Raw genomic sequence first — 22,348 nt, 5'->3', positions numbered from 1 at the left:
CTATAGTCTAGTCTATAGTCTAGTCTATAGTCTAGTCTATAGTCTAGTCTATAGTCTAGTCTATTGTCTAGTCTATAGTCTAGTCTTTAGTCTAGTTTATAGTCTATTCTATAGTCTAGTCTATAGTCTAGTCTATAGTCTAGTCTATCGTCCATAGTCAAATTCAAAGTCTATTACTGTCTAGTTCTTTAAATCCTAAAACATACACTTTTTGTTATCAGTAAATACTTATGATATTTCTAATATTAAATTATCCATGCCTGATGTACATTTGTATTGGGCCTATATGAAATGTTGATCCGATTCTAATAATCGCGTTTTGAAGAAATTATTGGAATGACAAACTTACATATATTCAATAAATATATTTATTTGGAATCTACTCATCGAATAGGTTCCATTGATATACATATATTATTTTTGTGTTAATCTCTTACCGAAATGCCTATTATCATATACATTATGTTAAAAATATTAATTTAAATCCATTTTGAAATAATAATTACCCAGGTCTGGTACAACCACATAAAACCAATAACATTTTTGTTGTATTTGTCGCTATTTCTTCCCATATTTGTTGAATTAAAAAAGATGATTGCAAGAGATTTTTGTGCATCATATTAGGGTATAGCTTTTATAATTTTTTATACATTCATATTTTCAGTTCTGATAAATTGCTTTATTCATTAATGGCTATTACATTCTCATATCTGGTTCTGTCCCTAATATACATAGATATGTATGTATATGTATGAATATATATGAATACATAGAGGAATCAGTATCAAACAGACAGGATTCGTTGTCTGTTTGATACGGTTTTAACTTCTATGCATTTTCCCAACATTATTTCGCTTTAGCATTGTGCAAATCGATATTTATGATTTTACTTTACATTATACATACATCTTTTGTTTTATACAATATATATATATTTACGTGTACATCGTTCATGCCATTGTGTAGTGTTTCCTTTTCTATATGTTTGTATATATTTTTTAAGATTGGTTCAACTAATTTCAACACACTAAACTTGATCTAATTTTTAAATATAAAATAATGAATATTTAATAAGGACAAATAATATTTAAATTAGAAATGTAAAATATATTTTTTTATTTCCAGTAAGTAGAAGACATTTTTTTGATAAATTCTTATAAACATTATCACACATATTCATAAATGCTTAATAAAGTTATTAATGGTTTATTGTAGGAAATTTGTATGGAAAATGTGAATACGGGGGTAACTTTATTAAGCTAATGAATGTAATTTTAATTAGCAGTTAATTTGTGAAATTATCCTAATAATAAATCATGCATAAATTTAATAGTTTGAATATTGAATATACATAATGTTCAAATTTCGTTTTTTACAGAATGTTCAATTCAACATAGATATTTCGAATTTAAAATTAATATTTCCAAACATATACTTACGTTGATGTTTATCAGCTAATTGAACCAAGGTATTTGGAAGATCTCTTCTTCTATAGAAGCACATTACTTTAGCTTCAACACTACCACTTTGACTTTTATTCAATTCTTCAATGCGACGTATTAGATATGGGCTATTCGGAGATGTCTCTACATAGACATAGTCTAAAATTAAAAGAATAAAACATTATGTACACATTATAAAGAAGATAAACAATTATATTTTAAATATACATATGGGCCATTCCATACGATTGTATGTCGTATGGAATTGTATATTGATTATAAATTTTGTATAAATAGGACTACTTAAAAAATAATACTATCATACTATTCCTTTCAGTGTATGCTGTATTTGATATCAGGAAAATTTGAAATGTGTTTAAAATATATTTCAACTTCAATTCTAGCTTATTTTTATTATTTTAAATTTGAAATACCTTTAATGCATAACCGCATCTTTGTTTAAAAATGTTATAATGTTATTCCTTGGCTAAAACATTCAATGTATTTAAATTAAATATGCTCTAAAATTAAATATAAATCATAATGTGATATACATATGTATGTATTTTATTTAATTTTATTCAAATGGTTGCATCAACTTTTATTTATATTAAAATATAAGTTATTTAGAAAATTGTGTTATATGTATTCTGTTTGTGTCATTGGCAAATTTGCCGGCTTTATTAGAAACACCAAATAATATATCTTCTAACTACCTAAATAGATACACAGACACAAACAGAATTTCAAATAATCATATATACACATGCAAAATATAAGTACAGACAAAACAAAAAGTATACATTTTTATTTTCAGTCATACATACAAACAAACATACATACGTACCCAAATACCTCTGAAGTGTTTAGTGTAATTAACTAACTAAAAGCTAAACCAAAAATATATTAATGTCAAATCATTGGTCAAGTAAGAACTTGTTATAAAATACAAAAGGGTTACTCCATATTTCAGATGATATGTCAAATTGTTTCAATTGATGGTATATTATATCGTCAACAAATGAAGTAATTCATTAGCATATTTATTTACGTTACTTTTATTTTATTAAATAACTTTTATGATTTCTAATTTTAATTTTTTATTTAATATTTGGACTTTGATCAAATTATACATATAAAAATACACTAAATAATGAATCTGTGTGTTTACATGTGCGACGAATGTTTAATTAAAGCTGTTATCAAACAATAACATTGTTATTTATAATTCGTACATAATTTGAAATAATTAAATAAATTATTGTTCAAGAAAAAATTCAGTAAAATTTGTTAAAAATTTCATCTAAAAAGTAAATATTAACACAAAATATTCAATATTTCAAAAATAAAGACAACTCCATACACATTTGTAAAGAACTAGTCACAAACTAAACAAAATATACCAAAAATTCTAATGAATACACTGGTTCTTTCACAAAGTCACAGCGACTTTGGAGTTGGATTACTATATTCTGATATGTCAAATGTTCTACTATGCAATATTGGAAAACCTTTGTATGGCAACACATCAAAGGGGATTATTATCTGATTATAAGTTTATAATTGTTCGCCAACTAAAAAATCCGCTCTAAATGTAAATATATTTTTATTATTTTGCTATGTATACACGGTTCTTAGATCTTACAACGTTGGCAGTAAAATGTGTAGAAAATGTCTTATAACAGTGTCAACTTGCAAATTTTGTCTTCCAATATTGTCAGAGATGCTTTTTCTCACAACGCTGCAAAAGAAAAATTGTAAGTTCAGACGATTGTTAGACATTTTTGAACATTTTACTGACAATATTGTAAGATCTGACAACCTTGTATTACAGCTTTTATATTAAATTTCGATAATTTGTACTGAGAAAATAGTGAGTTCTTTAGCACCTAAAAATACATATTTTCTAGTCGGATTGGGTTTATTTTATTTGTTTAATGACATTTCTTTGATATTGATTTGTTTACATTTTATCTTGTTGAATAAAGATTTTAGCAAGTTTAGTTTTAAAAGTTTTTTCAAACCTTCATTTCATTCGGTATAAATTCATTATTACTATTCCTAAAAATATGCTTTAATATTCAACATTTCTAGTTTGGAATAGATTAAGCCATGTCTCTCTTTGTTTTTGTTGAAGTCAATTTTCTTAAGACTTTCGAGAAAATTTAAAAATTTATTATAGAAATAATTAAAAAATACATAAAAACACTCTACTTGTTTATATTAGGTTTATAAAACAAAATTTCCATACAGAATTATATACATATGTGCTTATAAACATATAGCAATTATAAAAGTCTTGTAATTCCTTTTAACACTATGTCTTCATGTCTAAAGGTTGGTAAAATTTCTCATTAGGGTATTTTAAACTTTTATGTATTTAAGGACTGGACGCCTAATAAAACACAAACATTTTGAATATGAATCTAATGGTAAGTATTTAATGCACTAGATTTGATTTGTTTTTTTAGTTATAAGTTTGTTAATTCTTTTAATATATATAACTTTTGCGCCACTTGACCAAAATGTGTGTTTATATCAAAACCAACAAGAAAGACATTCGAAGTTGAGAACTTCAAAAATATGTTTTGCTATTTGTGAGTAAATATATATTTATATACAATCAAAATGTAAAATTTTAGGGATCATTTCATTTAGTCAAATATTTCATATGTTTGAATGTAACATCAGAATTTGCTAAGGACTCGAATAATAATTTCTCAATGTTACACAGATATGAGATAATACACAAGATGGTGAGATAATACAAATATTGGTTTTATATAGATCAATTGGTTTAAATAGATGTGCAAAATGTGTTTGCTCTTACAGAATAAAACTGTTCCATTGCAGCAACGATCTTTCTATATCAATACCCATTTTAATTATGCATTTAAAAAGGTATTTTACAAAAATTAACCATAACATATTAAAAGTGCATATTATAGAAAGTATGTAAATTACGTATGTACATACATATGTATACATTCATATGTATATACCTACGTTTACGTGTATATGTAGGTATAATAAATATGAACGAAATTTATCATCTGTAACAACTTTCACACACCGTCACCATCTTTCCAACTCTCAACTAGTTGCACTAGTTTTTTTTTTACTAGATTACAAGTATAAACCATAGTAAATCATACATTCAAACATACAATAATAGTACATTCAACAAATTCCAATTAGATAAATTAAAATCGTAAGAGTTTAAACGGCGGTGTGTGGCGATGGAAATACTCGTGTACACAAATACAACTTATACTGAAACTTATACTGAATCTTATTTTTGGCATCGACAGAAAAGAGGAGTAGTATGTATGAAAATGGTTGGTAATTGTATTGACATGATCGAAGCGCATTGAAATATAAAATCAATACTATTTTGTATTTGTTTTTTAATTTCAGTAAGTAAATTAATAATGTACCTATAAAAATTAATAAACAAAATTAGAAAACAAAGCAATGAAATGATAAAATCAAATACTTATATGCACTATATACTATATATACATAACACCACCATCAATATCATCGTCATCATCAACACATCAAATTACACCATGGACATACACATACTAAAATGTAATTGTACTGTATTCAGACACATTTGCACAATCAAACCAACAATATTGGTGTTTTGTCTGGGTCTTTCTTTTTGTATGATTTACATTCTTCCGTCTTTTTATTTTCCATATTTTTGCATACAAGAAATACAGGCACAAAGACCCACTCGCCAACACGGAATTTTAACACAGTGCAGCCAGCAGCAGTCGTTATAAGAAAAAGCTGCACTATATCGGAATATAGGCCCCCAATGCTGCTGGTGCCGACGCTACTTCTGCAGTGGCTACCTAACAATTTTTTTTTAACTTCAGTTCAACGTCATTAACTATAGCGAAAAACAGCGACGTTATCGGAATAGAGTAGCACATAAATGTTGGAGAGGTGTGCGAGGCATGAAGAGAAATAATTAATATGAAAAAAATAAAAGCAGCAAGCAAACCGACAAACGAAGACGAAACAGTGCAAAAGATATAAGCGAAAAAATGGAAAATTTTTTTCTTCATCTCACCTCCGACACGATACATATTTGTAGCCATTTTCACTTTATTTTCATACAAAATTTTATATGTATTTTATACACTTCAATGTTAATAATGTTATTACACTGTTTTTTTGCAATTTTAAACACATTTATTAATAAAAATCACAATTTGTTATGATTACATTCACACAAGACGCGTTTTTTTCGTCGCCATCTTAGAAAATTACTGTGAATTACAGTCGCCATCAGAGCCCTGCGCTGACAAATATTAACGGCGGCGGCAACTGACACTAAATATGTCGGCGGCGGCTTAAAATTGTCTGTAAGCCGTCTAAGTTTTCAACTACGTTTAGTTTTTAAATTTTCAACCATTTTAAATAAAATAGGAATCCGAGTGGGTTATATTGGCGGTCCGATCCTCAAAATTTTATTTTTCATAAATGTAGGTTTCGGTTCCTAAAAATGTTTTTTTTCTTCGACATCGACATTTGATCGAGATAAATTTTCGTTCAATTAGGATACTGCGTGTTTAATTTTATGTTTATATATTCAATATTTTAGAAAATTCAAAAAGTACCAGTTAAAGAACGAAAAAGTTAAAGAACGAAAAATTATTAGAAATACTCCAGTTTAAATTTTCATTCACTCAAGTCGCTGATTGCTTTTATGTTTTTTATGTTTTTAGGCTCATTATAATAGAAAATTCAAATAGTACCAGTTGAAGAACGAAAAAGTACCAAAAAGTCCCGTTTTATATGTTCTAACTTACTCCATGCCCTACAGGTTTAATTTCATGTCTATAGGCTCAATATTATAAAAAATTCAAAAAGTACCAGTCGAAGGACGAAAAGTACCAAAAAGTCCCCTTTTATTTTTTATCACTTAATCCAGGCTGTACATTCTTAATTTCATATTTCTAGGTTCAATATTATAAAAAATTCAAAAAGTACCAGTCGAAGAACGAAAAAGTACTAAAAAGTCCCTTTTTTAGACTACTCCGGGCTCTACATATTTATTTTTAGCTTTCTATGTTTAATTTTATGTAAAACTCAAAAAGTACCAGTCGAAATCCGGACTCTACTTGTTGAATTTCGTGTTTCTAGATTAAATTTTATAGAAAACTCAAAAAGTACCTTTGTAGAACCAAAAAGTTCAGAAAAGTCCCTTAATTATTAATTTCATGTTTTAATTTCAATATCATAGAAAACTCAAAAAGTACCAGTTGGAGAATAAGTCTAGACACAAACCCTTAATATATGATAAGGCAGTTTATATTTGTAGCTATTAACATAGAATTTACAATTTTCACAAAGAAACATTCAGAATTTTTGTATTGTAATGTAACAGTTTTTATTTACTTTTTTAATTTGTTATAATAATAAAAATTAATTAAATAAAATCATCACAAATTGAGAGAAAATGCGGATGAAAAATTAGAGTCTAATTTAAAAATATAGACGGCATGCAGGCGATTATATTCCGCCGTCGAAATTTAAAGTGTCAGCAGTATTTATGTTCATCAGCGCAGGTTTCTTGTCAACTGTCAAACATAGTGACGTGGCCCGTGCCACAGCAGTTGAAAAATCTTTATTTCTTTCTAATTGGATCACAATTTAGTTTTTCTTGATTTTTTTTTTGTGAAAAATAATTGTAGTAAATTTAAATAAAAGAAAAACTGAATATTTCATAGTGGGCTTTAAAATCCTGTGCTAAAGATGACGACCTATGAGGAGTTTATACAACAAAATGAGGACCGTGATGGTGTAAGATTGACGTGGAATGTTTGGCCATCTAGTCGTATTGATGCAAGTCGTTTGGTTGTACCTTTGGCCTGTTTGTATCAACCACTTAAAGAACGCCCCGATTTGCCACCGATCCAGTATGAGCCTGTATTATGTACAAGGGGAAATTGTCGTGCCATTTTAAATCCCTTGTGCCAAGTGGACTATAGAGCAAAATTGTGGGTTTGCAATTTCTGTTTCCAAAGAAATCCTGTAAGTTTTTTTTTCATTATTGTTATAAGCTTTGTTTAACTAATTTATAAATTTTATAGTTCCCTCCCCAATATGCAGCCATATCGGAGCAACATCAACCAGCTGAATTAATTCCAGGTTTTAGTACCATTGAATATACTATAACTCGTGCCCCCTGCATGCCTCCTGTTTTCATTTTCCTTGTTGATACTTGCATGGACGAAGACGAATTAGATGCCCTAAAAGATTCTTTACAAATGTCTTTGAGTTTGTTGCCACCTAATGCTTTGGTGGGTCTTATCACTTTCGGTAAAATGATACAAGTTCATGAATTAGGTGCTGAAGGTTGTTCAAAGAGTTATGTATTCCGTGGCACTAAAGATTTAACTGCCAAGCAAGTTCAAGAAATGTTAGGTATTGGTCGCCAAGCTGGCGGACCTCAGGGAGGTCCAGTTGGACCTGGGGGTCAGCCAATGGCCGGCCAACAGCAACGTATGCCTGGTGCACCCGGTCAACATCCAGCTGTACCACCGGCCAATCGTTTCTTGCAGCCCATCTCCAAGTGTGACATTGCCCTGGGAGATTTGTTGAGTGAGTTGCAACGTGATCCTTGGCCAGTGCCTCAGGGCAAGCGTTATCTCCGTTCAACGGGTGCTGCCTTAGCCATTGCCGTGGGTTTGTTAGAATGCACTTATCCTAATACTGGAGCCCGCATTATGGCTTTTGTTGGCGGACCTTGCTCTCAGGGCCCCGGCCAAGTCGTTGACGATGAGCTTAAACATCCCATTCGTTCCCATCACGACATCCAAAAGGACAATGTCAAATTCATGAAAAAAGCCATCAAGCACTATGATACTCTGGCTCTACGCGCAGCCACAAATGGTCATTGTATTGATATCTACTCTTGTGCCCTCGATCAAACCGGTCTTATGGAAATGAAACAGTGTTGTAATTCTACAGGCGGTCATATGGTAATGGGCGATTCTTTCAATTCGTCCTTATTTAAGCAAACGTTCCAACGGGTATTCTCCCGAGATGCACGCGGCGATTTGAAAATGGCTTTCAATGGTACTTTGGAGGTTAAATGCTCAAGGGAATTGAAAATATCTGGAGGCATTGGGTCGTGTGTGTCGTTGAATGTGAAGAGCCCATCGGTGTCGGATGTTGAAATCGGCATGGGCCAAACGGTACAGTGGAAATTATGTACCCTCAACCCTAGTTCAACGATGGCATTCTTCTTTGAGGTTGTTAATCAACATGCTGCTCCTATCCCTCAGGGTGGTCGTGGTTGTATTCAGTTCATAACACAATATCAACATCCAAGTGGCCAGAGACGTATTCGTGTTACAACGTTGGCAAGAAAGTGAGTGGATTTTTTTTTATAAACATAATGTTATATTTTTCGGATGATATATGAATATATATTTTCCTTTTTTATTTTTATCAGTTGGGCAGATGCTACTTCTAATATTCATCACATTAGTGCTGGCTTTGACCAAGAAGCTGCTGCTGTAATAATGGCACGCATGGTTGTTTATCGTGCTGAAACCGATGAAGGGCCAGATATATTAAGATGGGTAGATAGGCAACTCATTCGTTTGGTAAGTATAATGATTAATACGAAAAAAATATATAAATTTACATAATTAACAGCTAAAAAAGAAAAAATATCTAATAATTTATTTTTTCACTTACACATTTATAAAAAATTATTTCCTATTTTTAATCTAGTGTCAAAAATTCGGCGAATATAGTAAAGATGATCCCAACAGTTTCCGTTTGGCTCAGAATTTCTCCCTTTTCCCGCAGTTCATGTATCATTTGCGTCGTTCTCAATTCTTGCAAGTTTTCAATAATTCACCCGATGAGACCACATTCTACCGACACATGCTAATGCGTGAAGATCTAACACAATCATTGATAATGATTCAACCAATTTTATATTCATATTCCTTTAATGGTCCACCCGAGCCAGTTCTACTCGATACATCATCCATACAACCTGATCGTATCTTATTGATGGATACATTCTTCCAAATTCTTATTTATCATGGTGAAACAATAGCTCAGTGGCGTGCTCTCAAATATCAAGATATGCCAGAATATGAGAATTTCAAGCAATTGCTACAGGCTCCCGTTGATGATGCCCAAGAAATCTTGCTGACACGTTTCCCTATGCCGCGTTACATAGACACAGAACATGGTGGTTCACAGGCCCGTTTCTTGCTGTCTAAAGTAAATCCTTCTCAAACTCACAACAATATGTATGCTTATGGACAGGTATGTTTCGATTATAATAATATTACTTTATATGTGGAATTAATCATTTTATGTTTTTAACTGATTGATATTTTTTTGTTTGTTAAAAAAATCGTCTTTTTTTTGTTGTCCCTGTTTTTTTTTACCACATTGTACTCGATCGAAATACTATGTTTTCTAAAAAAAAAACAATAAAATGCAGCCACCAATTGGTTCAGCTACGGTATTTATACTTCACATATACTTTACAACCTATAATAGATGGCTTTTTTTTCTAAAGGCTTTTATTAATTTTAAATGGTGAAGGCTTTCAATAACCTTTAAACATTTTAATCGAAAAAATGGTGTTGGTGGTTTTTTTATTTAATTTAAATTCATATTATTTATTTAAATCTTTTAAAGCATTTTTCCAGCATATTGAAAAAAAAATAATCTAAACACTTATAACTTGCATTTATAATAATTCCCATTTTATTTTTCTATCATTTCTCTAGGATGGCGGTGCTCCTGTATTGACCGATGATGTTTCACTACAACTTTTTATGGAACATTTAAAGAAACTTGCCGTTTCTTCTACAACATGAATTCATACGAATACATGGTATTGTCGTCTTTTAGCAAGATTATGCAATATTTTAAAAAATACTTGGAAACAATTAAAACGAAATTTATTTCATTGCATCTTCTAATGGTAGTTATTTTAAAAACATATTTTTTAATTATACTCCTCATCCAATCTATTCTACAGATGAATGTATTTGTTTGTGTGTTTTCTTTTTAGTGATAATACTATTATAAGTTAAGGCTGGCGTTTAACGAATTCTTATTGTATTTGTATTTTCTATAAACATTAGTTTAAAGCATACATATTCCAAATGATTAGAAAAATATATTTAAAGGATGATAATGATTTAAATTAACAAAGCAAATTTATAATATTAATAACAATTAAGAATCAAGACTATAAAAAAGTTATATAATTAGTTTGAAAAAATAAAACAAGAAAACAGAAATAAACAAGAGATATATTAAGTGTTTTATTTTATAACCAGATCCAGTCCGTTACTCTTTTTGATTAATCGTTTGATACATATCATTATATACACCAAATGAATAGTATTTAAAATACTTCTTGTTTAATGCAATCCACTAAACAATTTCTTCATAAACATTGTTCCTCTAAAAGGACTATAAATTATGTTTAATAATTGTAAGAAAAAACAATTAAAATATAGCCGATCGGTTAAACAATGAGTGATATAAATGTAAATTGAGTGTAACAATGTTACTGACAGATTATTGGATGTAGATATAAACAAGAGTATGTATTTAATAAATAAGTCATATTTTTTGTACAATTTTTACTCATCTATAAAAGGGTTAACATTTTTGTTGTTTTTGGAATTCAAAAAGGACAAATAATAGGCAGACTGACTGACTATATTGACGGCAGCATTATTATTAATATAAATATTTTGATATTGGGCAGGAAATGATACACATGCGTGAAACTTATCACAGACAAACACGCATATAACTAGTCATGTATGAAATCTACTATCTATAGCAGTGAAGTAAAAAATACATAAAATTTATAGGGTAAATTAAAGACTATAAAACGACTAATAAACAAAGACTTTTGGTTTAAACCGAATCTTGTATACCTTATAGATTTACAAATTGCATATAAACGTTTTTTAGAAAAGGACGATTTTTTTATCAGTTATAATAAGGATCAAACATAAAACATTTACAACCTGAGATATTTGGACAATATCTTTAATCAAAATCAAATAAATACAAAAAAAATTAAATAATTTTTAAAATTAGATATGTACTCCTTTGAAAAACTATAGCCCAAAGAATATACATACATATTTTAATTGACAAAAAAAATTCAAGTTTACCTAAAAATATGCAATGTTATAAACAATATTTTATAACTAAAAGTATGCCCTAATTTGATTTCATTTCAAACAAGTCATAAAATTTTAAGTTCATGAAACAATGTTCTTAAAAAATGTATCCTTTCAACTTATTTGCCACCCTTTCAATATGTTGCCATATAAATACATACATACACACACAAAATATGTATATATTTGTATACATGTGTGTATATAGTATATAAAATCACTTTATATTGTTCCAATTGTTAACACGACATGTACAAGCATACTTACACACATATATTAAAATACACTGAAAGAAAATTCTTTTAAGGATATTTTTAATAAAATGAATTTTATGAGGATCTTAAGATCTAGCACCTATACTCTCAAAGATAGCAGGGGAAGTTTGAAACTATTTAAAATATTACGTTTTGTACTTATATTGGTATCGAATCGGTATTATTGGCTGTATCCGTTGCCAATATTAATATTTTGTCTCTGTGTACCAATATATATAAATAAACATATATATTTTTATTTAATATTATACATACAAACATCTGTACTATTAATATCAGCCTGTTGCCGATTTAGAGCATAAAGTTCTTCTCTGCCAATATAGTGCTGAAACAAACAATGAACTTATTTTTGTTTTTTTTTTACAATACAATATAAAATCAGGCATCGACATACTGTAAATCTTCATTACAGCTTCGGGCATTGTGGCGCTAACACCTGTTGAATACAGTAAATACGGATTATTTGAAATACAATAGAAACAAAATATACTACCAACACTACTACAATTAAATAGTGCATTGTACTGTTAAAAAAAAGAAATCAAAGCATACTTTAAGGAGATGCCTTTTTTATTGAAAATTGTGAAACTTTTCTTTTAAAACATATGTCAACAATAATTAACTTAAATCTAATATTAAAAATGTATTTTAGCTAAAAAAAAAATAATGCAATTTTTGGTAATTGGTAGTTTCGTATAAATTAATTAATAATTAATACATCAACATGTCAGAAAAACAAAAAAATATAGAAAGTGATAAAAATCGCGCTTCTGCTCTAAATGAAACTTTTAATGAAAGGCGAACCTCTAATCCTAATTATAATTCACCTAACCGCAGTATGATTGCTGTAATTGTCTATTTGGCCTTATTGTTGGATAATGTTCTGTTGACTGTTATTGGTAAAGTATATTATTTTTTTAGTGTGACAAATATATTAGTTATAGATAAAATTGAGGGCTTTATGTTATTACTAATTTTAATTTTTTATAAAGATTTGTTTTTAATTTCTTTATTATGAATTAGAAATTTTTAACCGCTTTTCATCTGTAGGCTATGTTATAGAATATTGTTAAATAAAAATTAAATTAACAAAATTATTTTTTTTTCATATTTTAATTAGACATTAGTTTCAAGGTAGTTGAAATAGTTATTTACAAAATACTCACCCTTATTCTGCATTTCGATTCTTTTCTCCATTTAGTTACGTAACGATCGAAAATTGGTATCTTCCGGTCCACACTAGGAAACTTTTTTGGGAAACCTTTGATTTTGTGTGAGAGAGAAAAAATATCATTCATCTCTTTCGCGGTACGGAGTTTCCCGTACTCGGAAACTTTTTTGTTTGTTTTTATCTGTGGACATTAAGGAAACATCAAAAGAGAATTAATAAAAGTGTGGACCACGTCTATTCCAACAAAAAACGGAATCGTAAGAAAAAGAAGAAGCAATTTTATTTCAATGCTGCATTTCGTGATTTTAGTGACGAAGCTTCGAATCGAAATGCAGAATACCAAAGTTGCCAAACGGAGAAAATTTCAATTCGAATTAAAATGCAGATTAGGGGTGACTATTTCCCAAGAAAAAATATTCTGTTTCAATCACTCTCTTTTGTCAACATGGCAAAAATGGAAAACCCGTAAATAAGGACCTTTGTATTATTTTACCCAGTTCGACAAATATTGACCCCAAGACAAAAGTATTGAATGAACCAAACATTCATTGATTTAAAATAACAAAAAATTGAACATTAATTCGAAATATGTAAATGAAGTTATCTAATGAATGTTAGTCATATTTAAAAATTACTCCTAATTCTAATATTTCTTATAAGTATAGATTTTTTAAACAATTTTTTACTATTTCATTCTGCCACTGTGATTTTCTATATATTTGTTTAATCAAAATTAATTTGATTACACGCAGTGCCCATTTTGCCAGATTATCTTGCTACCATAAATAACAGAACAAAAACAACAACATTACATTACGCTTCACTGGATGCAGTCGTAGCAGCAACAGGCGTTAAAAATATAAATGACAGCGGTGGCCTTGGTATCCTTGGGGCTGCGGCGACAGCACAGCATTTAGCTTATCGTAATCTGGACGGTACAGTGGCACAGCAACAGCAGCATAATCAACAACAACAACAGCAGTCGACACTAATACAACAATACCAACAACAGCCACACATTATGACAAAACATCCAATACCCGGTAAATCGATGGTTAATTTTTCATTGATTCACTTGGTAAACGATGATAATAACAGCAATAATAAAGTGTTAATGGTGACGCCAATAAATGAACAACAACAGCAAAACCAACGGAATTGGATATCCAACGAACATACTGAGAATAGTCAAATCGATAAAACTTCTTTGGGGTTAATAAATAACAATAGCAACAAAGAGGCAGTAAATAAAAATACAACCATAAACCTAAAGGATCATAACAATGAGAATGCTAATCTGGCTAGTGAAAACGGTTCAATTGGAATTTTGTTGGCGATGAAGGCATTAGTACAATTAATATTTAATCCCATTGTCGGTAATATGTCTACCAAGTATGGTTATCGTTTACCTATTGTTATGGGAACATTTTGTCTACTAATTTCATCTTTAGGTAAATAAGTAGCTTTAAGCTTTAATTAATAAAAATAAATAACTTGTTATATCTTCTCCAGTATTTGCTGTTGGCGAATCATATCCAACATTATTAATTGCTCGTTCCGTCCAGGGCATAGGTTCAGCTTGTATTGGTGTTTGTGGCATGAGTTTGGTGGCACAGGTAAATTCCATTTAAATTCCATTATAATATTTTTCTAAAAAAAAGTATTTAATTTACAGCATTATCCAGAAGAAGATCGTCGTTCAAAAGTGATGGGTATAATTTTGGGCAGCATTGCATTAGGTGTTCTACTTGGTTATCCATTCGGTGGCATACTGTATGATTTATTTGGAAAATCGGCACCATTTATTATACTATCTACCATCATTTTTATTAACTTAGGTAAGAATACTAAAACTATTCGCAATAATCTAAGCTAAATACGAACTAAGTCTTCACATATACATATGTACATATCTATATACTCATATATTTAGGAATATGTCTAAAAAATCTCTAAACCAAGACATTGTTTTCTAGAAAAACAAAGTCATGGTACATAATTGTCAAATTTAGTGTGGTATATGGTTGTATCGTAGTATGTCGTATTTTTTATTATTATATAATTTGCTTTTGTTTTTTAAATTTTATTTAAACATTTTTTTTATAACTTACAATGATACGACATCGATTATGAATTGGACAAATGTATAACGCATATTTCGAAATTATCATAAAAATATTTTAAATTGTCTATAATAATTTAATGCTGAAAGAAAATCTGAATATGAATTCATATTAATAATGCTAATAATTTCTAGGCATGCAATTAGTAACTATGGACTTATCGGTACAACCTGAGGTAAATAAATGCATATTTATACAAATGTTTGAATGATAATGTATAAATTTATTGAAATTCATAGGTTATTGTGAATGTTGATCGACTACAACCAAAATGGAAGCCATTACTGCAAAGCAAAATGATTTTGGCTATTGTTATAGCAATATGGTTTTCAACATCGACGATGGCCATATTGGAACCATGTTTACCCATTTGGTTAATGCAATATTTAAAACCAACAAAATGGCAATTAGGCACTGTATTTATACCCGATTCTATAGGCTATTTTGTTGGCACGAATTTCTTTGGCAGCATAGCCTATAAATATGGACAAATTAAAATATCCTGTATATCATTATTGTTGGTGGGAATATCTTCGGTGTTGGTAGGTAACATTTTTGTACATACTGTTGATGAACAATTTATATCAAATATTGTACTTTAGTTTTAACAACTTTGTTTTATGAATTTATTTTAAATTTAGAATCATTTTTATAAAATCGAACAATTGTATTTAAGTTTTTAAAAGTAATGATAATAATTTTTTTAATTCATTAATATTTATTAGATACCTAGTGCCACAACTGTTGCACAATTACTACTGCCTCATTTTGGTTTAGGGTTAGGTATTGGCATTATTGATGCTGCTTTAGTTCCTCTATTGGCCACATTTGTTGACGCGACTTTGGCACAGGAAGATCAAATTGATACGGATGCAAAAATTTCCAGTAGTTCACATACCATGTCAAGTTATGGTACCGTTTATGCTATACAACAGACATCGGTTAGTTTGGCCTATTGTTTGGCACCTCTAATTGGTGGAGAATTGGCCCAGGCTTTCGGATTTGCTTGGCTTATGCGTATTGTTGGTTTTTTCAATATAATATATGGTCCAATATTGGTGTGCTTGTATTATAAATATGATCCAAAGGTTTGTTTATTTAGTATTTGGTATGTTTTAAAGCTCAATCCTATTTCAAAACATATTTATTTTTAATAGATTTTACGCGATAGACAAAATGAAATGCTGCTAAGTTCTACTGGAGCTGGACACGGCAGTAAATATAAACAACTCTATAATTCTGTAGACACAGAATGAAATTGAGTGTCTCTCACAAAACTACAACTATTCTTTAGCAATGTCTATAATTTCTACTTTATGTACTTAAAAAATTATTTGGTGTTGATATTCAAAATATAATGAGACTATTTAAAAACAAAAAAATTTGGTTTCGAAAAAAAACATAAAAAAAAATCTTGCAAAGATTAAATGAACTAAAATATCTCTATAAATTTCCCCCGAATTTAGAAAAATATCTTATAAATATAAATCTAAAAACTCAAATTAAATAATAAATAGATTATTGGATACATAAGTCTCTATATATTCGAATCGTTATCGAATAAATTATATCTATATCAAACTACTTTGCTTAACATAATTAAAGAGTAAATAAAAATAATAATAAAAAATTAAACATTTCCTCAAATTTCTATTTGACTTCAAAATTTTCATTAACTTTTCTTTTGGCATTTTTTTAGAATAAATCTTTAGGTCCAAATTCTAAATTAAAAAAATAACTAAAACTTCAATAAAATAGCAATATGGCAAAAACATTACCAGGTACTATATATATTAAAAAATAATGATTTCTTAAAAGAATTATGCGATCTTTTTCACAAAGGCCCAGCCGATTTGTATCCTCTGCCGCCAACGGTTGGTTATGAAAATCACGATTTGCGTAAACATCGTTTGCCAAATTATTCGTTTGGCATTCGAACAACATTAAAAGACAATAGCTGCGGACCTGGTCCTAATAAATACAATGTATCGAAATTAGTGCGATATGGTGTAAGCAAAGCCAATAGATTTACAATGGCACCAAAAACATATTTAGAAGGTAAATCGTTAAATTTAAATATATATGTACGTATATGTAAGTTTATGAATTTATCTTCATAAATGTTAAGAAAAGGGTAAAAGTCCAGGGCCTATGGCTTATCAGCTTAGAGAATCTCCCATTTTTAAGGGTTCAAAATCACCAGAATTTTCTATGGGTAAAGTTAATACATTTTTCTTTAAAAATTGTGCTCCTGGTCCCAACAAGTATGGCATAAATGATACATTAGTAAAGCATAAAGCTCCTGAGTATAGCATGTAGGTTTTTAATAAATTATCTCATAAAAATATTTAATTTGTTTTGTTTTTAAGTGGCGTTAAAAAATATTTGAAGGAATTAATACGTTCACCTGGCCCTGCTACATATCCGGGTGCGCCAATGTCTTTGATACGTCCCGATAGCCCTAAGTATACATTAACGCCTCGCACTGAGTACACTTTTAAATTATATGGTCCTGGTTCAAACTACTATAATCGTATGGAATATAAACCTGGTAAACGAGCCCCCACATATTCTTTCGGAATACGCCATTCTCCACGTTCCGGTACAATGATAGTACCTTGTGATAATATATAATTGCCATATACAATATATATAACACTTTTGGAACTCTATGTTTAAGAACAAAAATTCAATAAAACATTTTAACCAATAAAACTATTTTTAACTGGCTTTATCACCTTTAAAAGCTTTAATCTGAGTCATTGATTTACATGTCAATATTTTTAATTATCACGAGCAAGAATTGTCATCATTATAGTATAAAAATACAAAGTAATACTTTGGTATAATAGATCACATCCAGTTTCGGTTTTAGTAATATTTAATATAATGTATTTACAATTTTATAAACTTTATCATAATAAGACCTACAAGTATAGCTAATTCAAATATTATTATTAAGATTAAGATAAGTTTATTATATAAAACTTCCCGTTGAAGCTTACGTATAATACTGCGAGACTGAGAAATATCATCGTCGGCATTTTCCAGACGACGAGTAGAACGTAAAAGTGATTCACGCTGTTCGCTCAACTCGGAAAGTACCTTTAAACAATAGAAATATTATGCGCACAATTAGGTATAATTGTTGAAAGGGTTACAATGCGAGGACATGATTTACTATAATAAAATTAAATGTAGTATAAAATAGAACTTACTTCAGTTCCAATTTGTTCGGATTCATAAGCTATCTGATTGGAACGCTGCAGACTGGCACCAGTACGTTGAAGAACTTCATGGGTATTTGCAGCTAATTGTTCTTGGTTATTAAAGGAACGAGACATTTTTATGTAGATATTGTAGATATTATTAATAAAAATATAAACAAATACAATTTTACATTTATTATTATTTATTCAATTTGTTTTTTTTTTTCTTTTTGTTTATCTGCTAATCAGGGATGGATAATTAACTATATATGTGAAACACTACTTTTGTATTAGAGATTTCAAAATTTGCTCTACGAAATAAATCGAATATTCATACAAATTTAAATATTTTCTTAATTCAATACATTTATTTTTCTACATTATTTGTTGAAATTAACTAGCGAAACTTGCTACTTTGGGTAACGTAAGGGGTAAGTGACAACATATAAACTTTTCCGTCGCTGCTACACTTTTAAGTTTTCATTTTACAGCACTGAAAAACATATGTTTGATTTTTTTTTGTATCAATGTTTGACACTTACTTAAAAAAGTGGTACCATATATAAAAGTTTGTTGGGAAATAACAACTTAAATTGTAAAATTTATTTTTTTGTTTTACTGGGATAACATATTTCTCGTTCTACATTTAAATAAAACATAAAATCATTAAATTTTAGAATCAACTGTGGAATCTGTTTATTAAATATTTTAATTTTAACTTTTAATCAATGGAAAATAATATTATTAAACACCCAAAAAATTTTAGGATTGTAAAATTTGCCTTTACTAAAATATGGCAACTCTTCATTTAAATAACTTTTATCAACGTCAGTATTTGTAAATTTTTTAGTTGATGATCATAAAAATTAATAAAATTAAAAAATATAAATAAATTAAGTGTTAGTTTACAATAAATATTTTACAATTTATTTGTTTACAAGGGATATAAACAACGTCTATATATGAAAATGAAAAAAACTTGGGTAAAGCGGGAAAATATATATTATGTCCCTTTTTATAAACAAAAATCAAAAATGTTACTTTTGGGCATATTTCTACTTGGAATTATATTCTTTGTATACCAAGCTGTTTCCATAAATCAACTGCCAAATGCTAGCACACCATGGTCATTGGAAGGTACTGTACAGGGTCTAAAAAGGAAACACAAACAAATACAAGCGTCATTGGGTAAAAAACAAACTGATAATGATTCAGGGGGAGGTGGTGGCGCATACGACGAAGGTGGCGGTAATGGTGATAATGAAGATGCTAACTTATCACCAGATACTATAAAAATTATAAGGTAAAATACTTCGCATTAAAAACTTAAACAGTTGTAGTAGTGTAGTTCTTGCTGGGCTTGACATCCCTTGGTCGATAATTTCGGGTCACACCTAAGGACAGTTTTTAAGATGCTATTCTTTAGTTGAACATACATACATTCATACATATGTATGTAAGTAAAATTGAGATGCTGTTTCTTAACAAACTGGCGATTTAAACCTTATTTTCTCATATATTATAGTTTCACTTAAAATATATTTCAAAAATCAAACTAAATTTAATATTGTAGTTACAATTAACGAATCCTTACGAAACTTAAAAGATTAATCAATGCTGTCTCAAAACTTATTGATGCAAATGTTAAAAGTCATTTAATATACACAGAATTTTCAAATTTTTTCACAATATAATTTTATTAAAATGATTTTGATCATAAATGCTTTAGAATTGACTGAGTGTAATTCTGTCGGAAAATTTTTCTATACAACAATATATTTTCTCTCTTATATAACATTCTATTTTCTACTTCTTTTAAATTTTTCAGAGGTATTCGACTTTTTGATTATGACTCTTATAAACCTAATTTCGAGGGCAAATTCCGATGCTTAGACGGAAGCTTTGAAATACCATTTGATCGCGTCAATGATGATTATTGTGATTGTGTACACGATGGCAGCGATGAGCCAAGTACAAATGCCTGCAATAATGGCCGTTACTATTGTAAATATCAAAAACGTCATATTACAGGAAGAGGACGTGATATTTTCGTACATAGTAGTCGAGTAAATGATGGAATTTGTGATTGCTGTGATGGCAGTGATGAGTGGAAGGGAACCAAATGCAAAAATAATTGTTTATAGAAGTAATAGAACTGAGTTTCTTACACAAACACACACACACTAGTTGTAAGTAGTTATTTATTTGTTTTAATTTTCATTTAAAAATAAATCTGAAAGAAGTTTTATTTCAAGTCATTGAATGACTGTGAAAATATTGTAGCTACTAGGATAATTAATTAACTTGCATTTTTAAATTGCTAAATTTATTGTTTTTAAAAAAATTTTGTTTTTTTTTAGAATTTATTACAATAATTTTAATTTTAAAAATTCTATAAGTTTAAAATTAATTTTAATTCATAACTATAGTAACGACACCAAATTGTGTAGTGTTTTATTTTAGTAAATAAAGGTCTCATGTGTTAAATGGAAAAAAGAATGAAGACATTAGAATTGTTTATGAAATTATATGAAAATATTTATGAAATTTAAAGGATTCATGTTTTATTTTTTTTTTAGCTACAAACCCTTGAGCTAAAGATATAACAATTTCAAATAATTTATAAAAAATCTTATCAAAAATGAATAATTAAATGATTAAAATTTTTAATTTGAGAAATTTGTTTCTATAATTTTTATATTTTCTAAAAAAAGTGTAATTTTGTATTTTCTTGTAAACATTAAAAAAAATCATCACAACGAATACTTGTTTAGTCTATTGTATTGTATTCTAAACATGAAGAAGTGCAAAAATAAATTTTAAGTTTTAGTTATGAATGGTTTTGAGCTATTTGTATGAGAATGATATTAAAATTATTTTTTCCTATATTTTTTAGTATAGCGTTTAAAAATAATTTATATTTTTAAGATTTTTTATATAATTTGTAAAATACAAACTAAAAAGTTTTTTTAAAGAAAATCTTTTTTTAAATAAAGTTTTTATATAAAAATTAATTTTTTGTTTTAATATAGTAAAATTTATATAACGTTTTCGAATTCGGTAGCTACATTTTCATAAGATATTTTAATAAGAAAAGTTAAATTAAAATGCAGAATATTTAGGTTGTTAAAACAGAAAATTTCGAATTGAAATACAAAATGCCAGCGACTTGTTGGAATAGCTGCAGATCATAATAAATATGTGGTTCTCATAGTATATTTTTGTTGTTATCTGTACATTAACTGTTGACTTTTCTAAAGTATTAAGCATCGAATTTGTTATCCCGTTTTAGGGATATATTTGATTCTATTATGTCATATGAAAGACCTGTCTTGGGACGTTAAAAATTTTTGGAATAATATCTATAATTGATTAGTGAATAGTTAGTTACTTATCTTTTTCCGCTATAGTTATTATCATTGAAAAATAAAACACTTTTTATTTTGACATACATATTTAAGTAGAACTTAATGAATATGGAGTTGATTTTATTTATTATTATTATTTTTATTATTCAAATAATTTTATTTGTTTTTTATTTAGCTTTAGTTTTTAATTTTAAATCTTAAAGACTAACATGTATGTATGTTTCAATGTGTTTCTGTATGTATATTAAGTTAATGTTTATGTATAATTTTTATTTAAATTCTTATAGATCGGGTGAAGATGTATTTTTTTTTAAATTTTAATATATATATTATATATACTCTTACTAATGTATGCAGTAATTAGATATATAAAATTATAAACAATTTATATTTAATGCCAAATATTTATATTTTTAATAAATAATAAACAATTAATATCTGATTAAAATTTTATGAATATAATTATTATTGATGTAGGTGAAAATTATAAAAAAGCAGATTTTAAATTTATACATAATTTTTGCCAAAAAAAAGAAATACTGTTTCAAAAATTGT

General features: G+C 28.4%; 6 protein-coding genes and 1 long non-coding RNA gene across 12 annotated transcripts in view; 4 read left to right on the top strand and 3 right to left on the bottom strand.

The window, feature by feature from the left end:
- LOC111681604 (metastasis-associated protein MTA3) overlaps nucleotides 1–5,726 on the bottom strand; it is a 10,573-nt gene extending 4,847 nt beyond the window's left edge. For 3 of the 5 annotated variants that reach the window (XM_046949079.1, XM_023443466.2, XM_046949080.1), the window contains exons 1-2: nucleotides 5,527–5,726; nucleotides 1,440–1,601 (exon numbers count right to left, since the gene is read on the bottom strand). In XM_046949079.1, the coding sequence (XP_046805035.1) occupies nucleotides 1,440–1,601; nucleotides 5,527–5,554 (190 nt within the window). In that variant the 5' untranslated portion in view covers nucleotides 5,555–5,726. The remainder of the gene's footprint in view (nucleotides 1–1,439; nucleotides 1,602–5,526) is intronic. The other 2 variants (XM_023443467.2, XM_046949081.1) reach the window with 1 other exon arrangement.
- Nucleotides 5,727–7,027: 1,301 nt separating this feature from the next.
- Nucleotides 7,028–10,488, top strand: LOC111681610 (protein transport protein Sec23A). 2 transcript variants are annotated; one of them, XM_023443477.2, is made up of 6 exons: nucleotides 7,028–7,493; nucleotides 7,553–8,835; nucleotides 8,920–9,073; nucleotides 9,204–9,752; nucleotides 9,934–9,954; nucleotides 10,226–10,488. In XM_023443477.2, the coding sequence occupies exons 1-6, from the start codon at nucleotides 7,215–7,217 to the stop codon at nucleotides 10,313–10,315; spliced, it is 2,376 nt and encodes a 791-aa protein (XP_023299245.1). In that variant the 5' UTR covers nucleotides 7,028–7,214; the 3' UTR covers nucleotides 10,316–10,488. The 2 variants fall into 2 exon arrangements, with proteins under 2 accessions (XP_023299245.1, XP_023299246.1); XM_023443478.2 differs by lacking the exon at nucleotides 9,934–9,954.
- Nucleotides 10,489–12,215: 1,727 nt separating this feature from the next.
- Nucleotides 12,216–13,273, bottom strand: LOC124419877. Its single transcript, XR_006940866.1, has 3 exons — nucleotides 13,089–13,273; nucleotides 12,317–12,358; nucleotides 12,216–12,247 (listed from the first exon to the last, which is right to left on the bottom strand). It is a non-coding gene; the product is annotated as an uncharacterized LOC124419877 (long non-coding RNA).
- LOC111681573 (synaptic vesicular amine transporter) lies at nucleotides 12,568–16,811 on the top strand. Its single transcript, XM_023443420.2, has 8 exons — nucleotides 12,568–12,821; nucleotides 13,846–14,544; nucleotides 14,606–14,709; nucleotides 14,769–14,931; nucleotides 15,351–15,391; nucleotides 15,456–15,758; nucleotides 15,942–16,304; nucleotides 16,374–16,811. The coding sequence occupies exons 1-8, from the start codon at nucleotides 12,647–12,649 to the stop codon at nucleotides 16,470–16,472; spliced, it is 1,947 nt and encodes a 648-aa protein (XP_023299188.2). The 5' UTR covers nucleotides 12,568–12,646; the 3' UTR covers nucleotides 16,473–16,811.
- A 46-nt stretch (nucleotides 16,812–16,857) lies between these two features.
- LOC111681595 (outer dense fiber protein 3-like) lies at nucleotides 16,858–17,960 on the top strand. Its single transcript, XM_023443451.2, has 4 exons — nucleotides 16,858–16,997; nucleotides 17,059–17,274; nucleotides 17,345–17,531; nucleotides 17,586–17,960. The coding sequence occupies exons 1-4, from the start codon at nucleotides 16,979–16,981 to the stop codon at nucleotides 17,848–17,850; spliced, it is 687 nt and encodes a 228-aa protein (XP_023299219.1). The 5' UTR covers nucleotides 16,858–16,978; the 3' UTR covers nucleotides 17,851–17,960.
- Nucleotides 17,961–18,052: 92 nt separating this feature from the next.
- On the bottom strand, nucleotides 18,053–18,836 carry LOC111681590 (t-SNARE VTI1). The gene is made up of 2 exons (XM_023443441.2): nucleotides 18,435–18,836; nucleotides 18,053–18,321 (listed from the first exon to the last, which is right to left on the bottom strand). Exons 1-2 carry the CDS (start codon nucleotides 18,558–18,560, stop codon nucleotides 18,112–18,114), a joined length of 336 nt encoding a protein of 111 aa, XP_023299209.1. The 5' UTR covers nucleotides 18,561–18,836; the 3' UTR covers nucleotides 18,053–18,111.
- A 406-nt stretch (nucleotides 18,837–19,242) lies between these two features.
- Nucleotides 19,243–22,187, top strand: LOC111681585. The gene is made up of 2 exons (XM_023443430.2): nucleotides 19,243–19,728; nucleotides 20,254–22,187. Exons 1-2 carry the CDS (start codon nucleotides 19,388–19,390, stop codon nucleotides 20,567–20,569), a joined length of 657 nt encoding a protein of 218 aa, XP_023299198.1. The 5' UTR covers nucleotides 19,243–19,387; the 3' UTR covers nucleotides 20,570–22,187.
- The last annotated feature ends 161 nt before the right edge of the window (nucleotides 22,188–22,348 follow it).

The sequence above is a fragment of the Lucilia cuprina genome, chromosome 4 (assembly GCF_022045245.1).
Source record: "Lucilia cuprina isolate Lc7/37 chromosome 4, ASM2204524v1, whole genome shotgun sequence".
NCBI classification, from domain to species: domain Eukaryota; kingdom Metazoa; phylum Arthropoda; class Insecta; order Diptera; family Calliphoridae; genus Lucilia; species Lucilia cuprina.
This window is presented reverse-complemented; position numbering and strand designations above follow the sequence as displayed.

Bases quoted from the DNA above. Each gene is read 5' to 3' on its own strand.
- LOC111681610 (XM_023443477.2), top strand. From the start codon at position 7,215: ATGACGACCTATGAGGAGTTTATACAACAAAATGAGGACCGTGATGGT. The intron at 9,074-9,203 runs GTAAGTATAATG...TTTTTAATCTAG, and splicing joins ATAGGCAACTCATTCGTTTG to TGTCAAAAATTCGGCGAATA. The intron at 9,753-9,933 runs GTATGTTTCGAT...AATAAAATGCAG, and splicing joins ATATGTATGCTTATGGACAG to CCACCAATTGGTTCAGCTAC.
- LOC111681573 (XM_023443420.2), top strand. From the start codon at position 12,647: ATGTCAGAAAAACAAAAAAATATAGAAAGTGATAAAAATCGCGCTTCT. The intron at 14,932-15,350 runs GTAAGAATACTA...AATAATTTCTAG, and splicing joins CATCATTTTTATTAACTTAG to GCATGCAATTAGTAACTATG. The intron at 16,305-16,373 runs GTTTGTTTATTT...TATTTTTAATAG, and splicing joins ATTATAAATATGATCCAAAG to ATTTTACGCGATAGACAAAA.
- LOC111681595 (XM_023443451.2), top strand. The intron at 17,275-17,344 runs GTAAATCGTTAA...ATAAATGTTAAG, and splicing joins ACCAAAAACATATTTAGAAG to AAAAGGGTAAAAGTCCAGGG. The intron at 17,532-17,585 runs GTAGGTTTTTAA...TTTGTTTTTAAG, and splicing joins AAAGCTCCTGAGTATAGCAT to TGGCGTTAAAAAATATTTGA.
- LOC111681590 (XM_023443441.2), bottom strand. From the start codon at position 18,560: ATGTCTCGTTCCTTTAATAACCAAGAACAATTAGCTGCAAATACCCAT. The intron at 18,322-18,434 runs GTAAGTTCTATT...TATTGTTTAAAG, and splicing joins CCGAACAAATTGGAACTGAA to GTACTTTCCGAGTTGAGCGA.
- LOC111681585 (XM_023443430.2), top strand. From the start codon at position 19,388: ATGAAAATGAAAAAAACTTGGGTAAAGCGGGAAAATATATATTATGTC. The intron at 19,729-20,253 runs GTAAAATACTTC...TAAATTTTTCAG, and splicing joins GATACTATAAAAATTATAAG to AGGTATTCGACTTTTTGATT.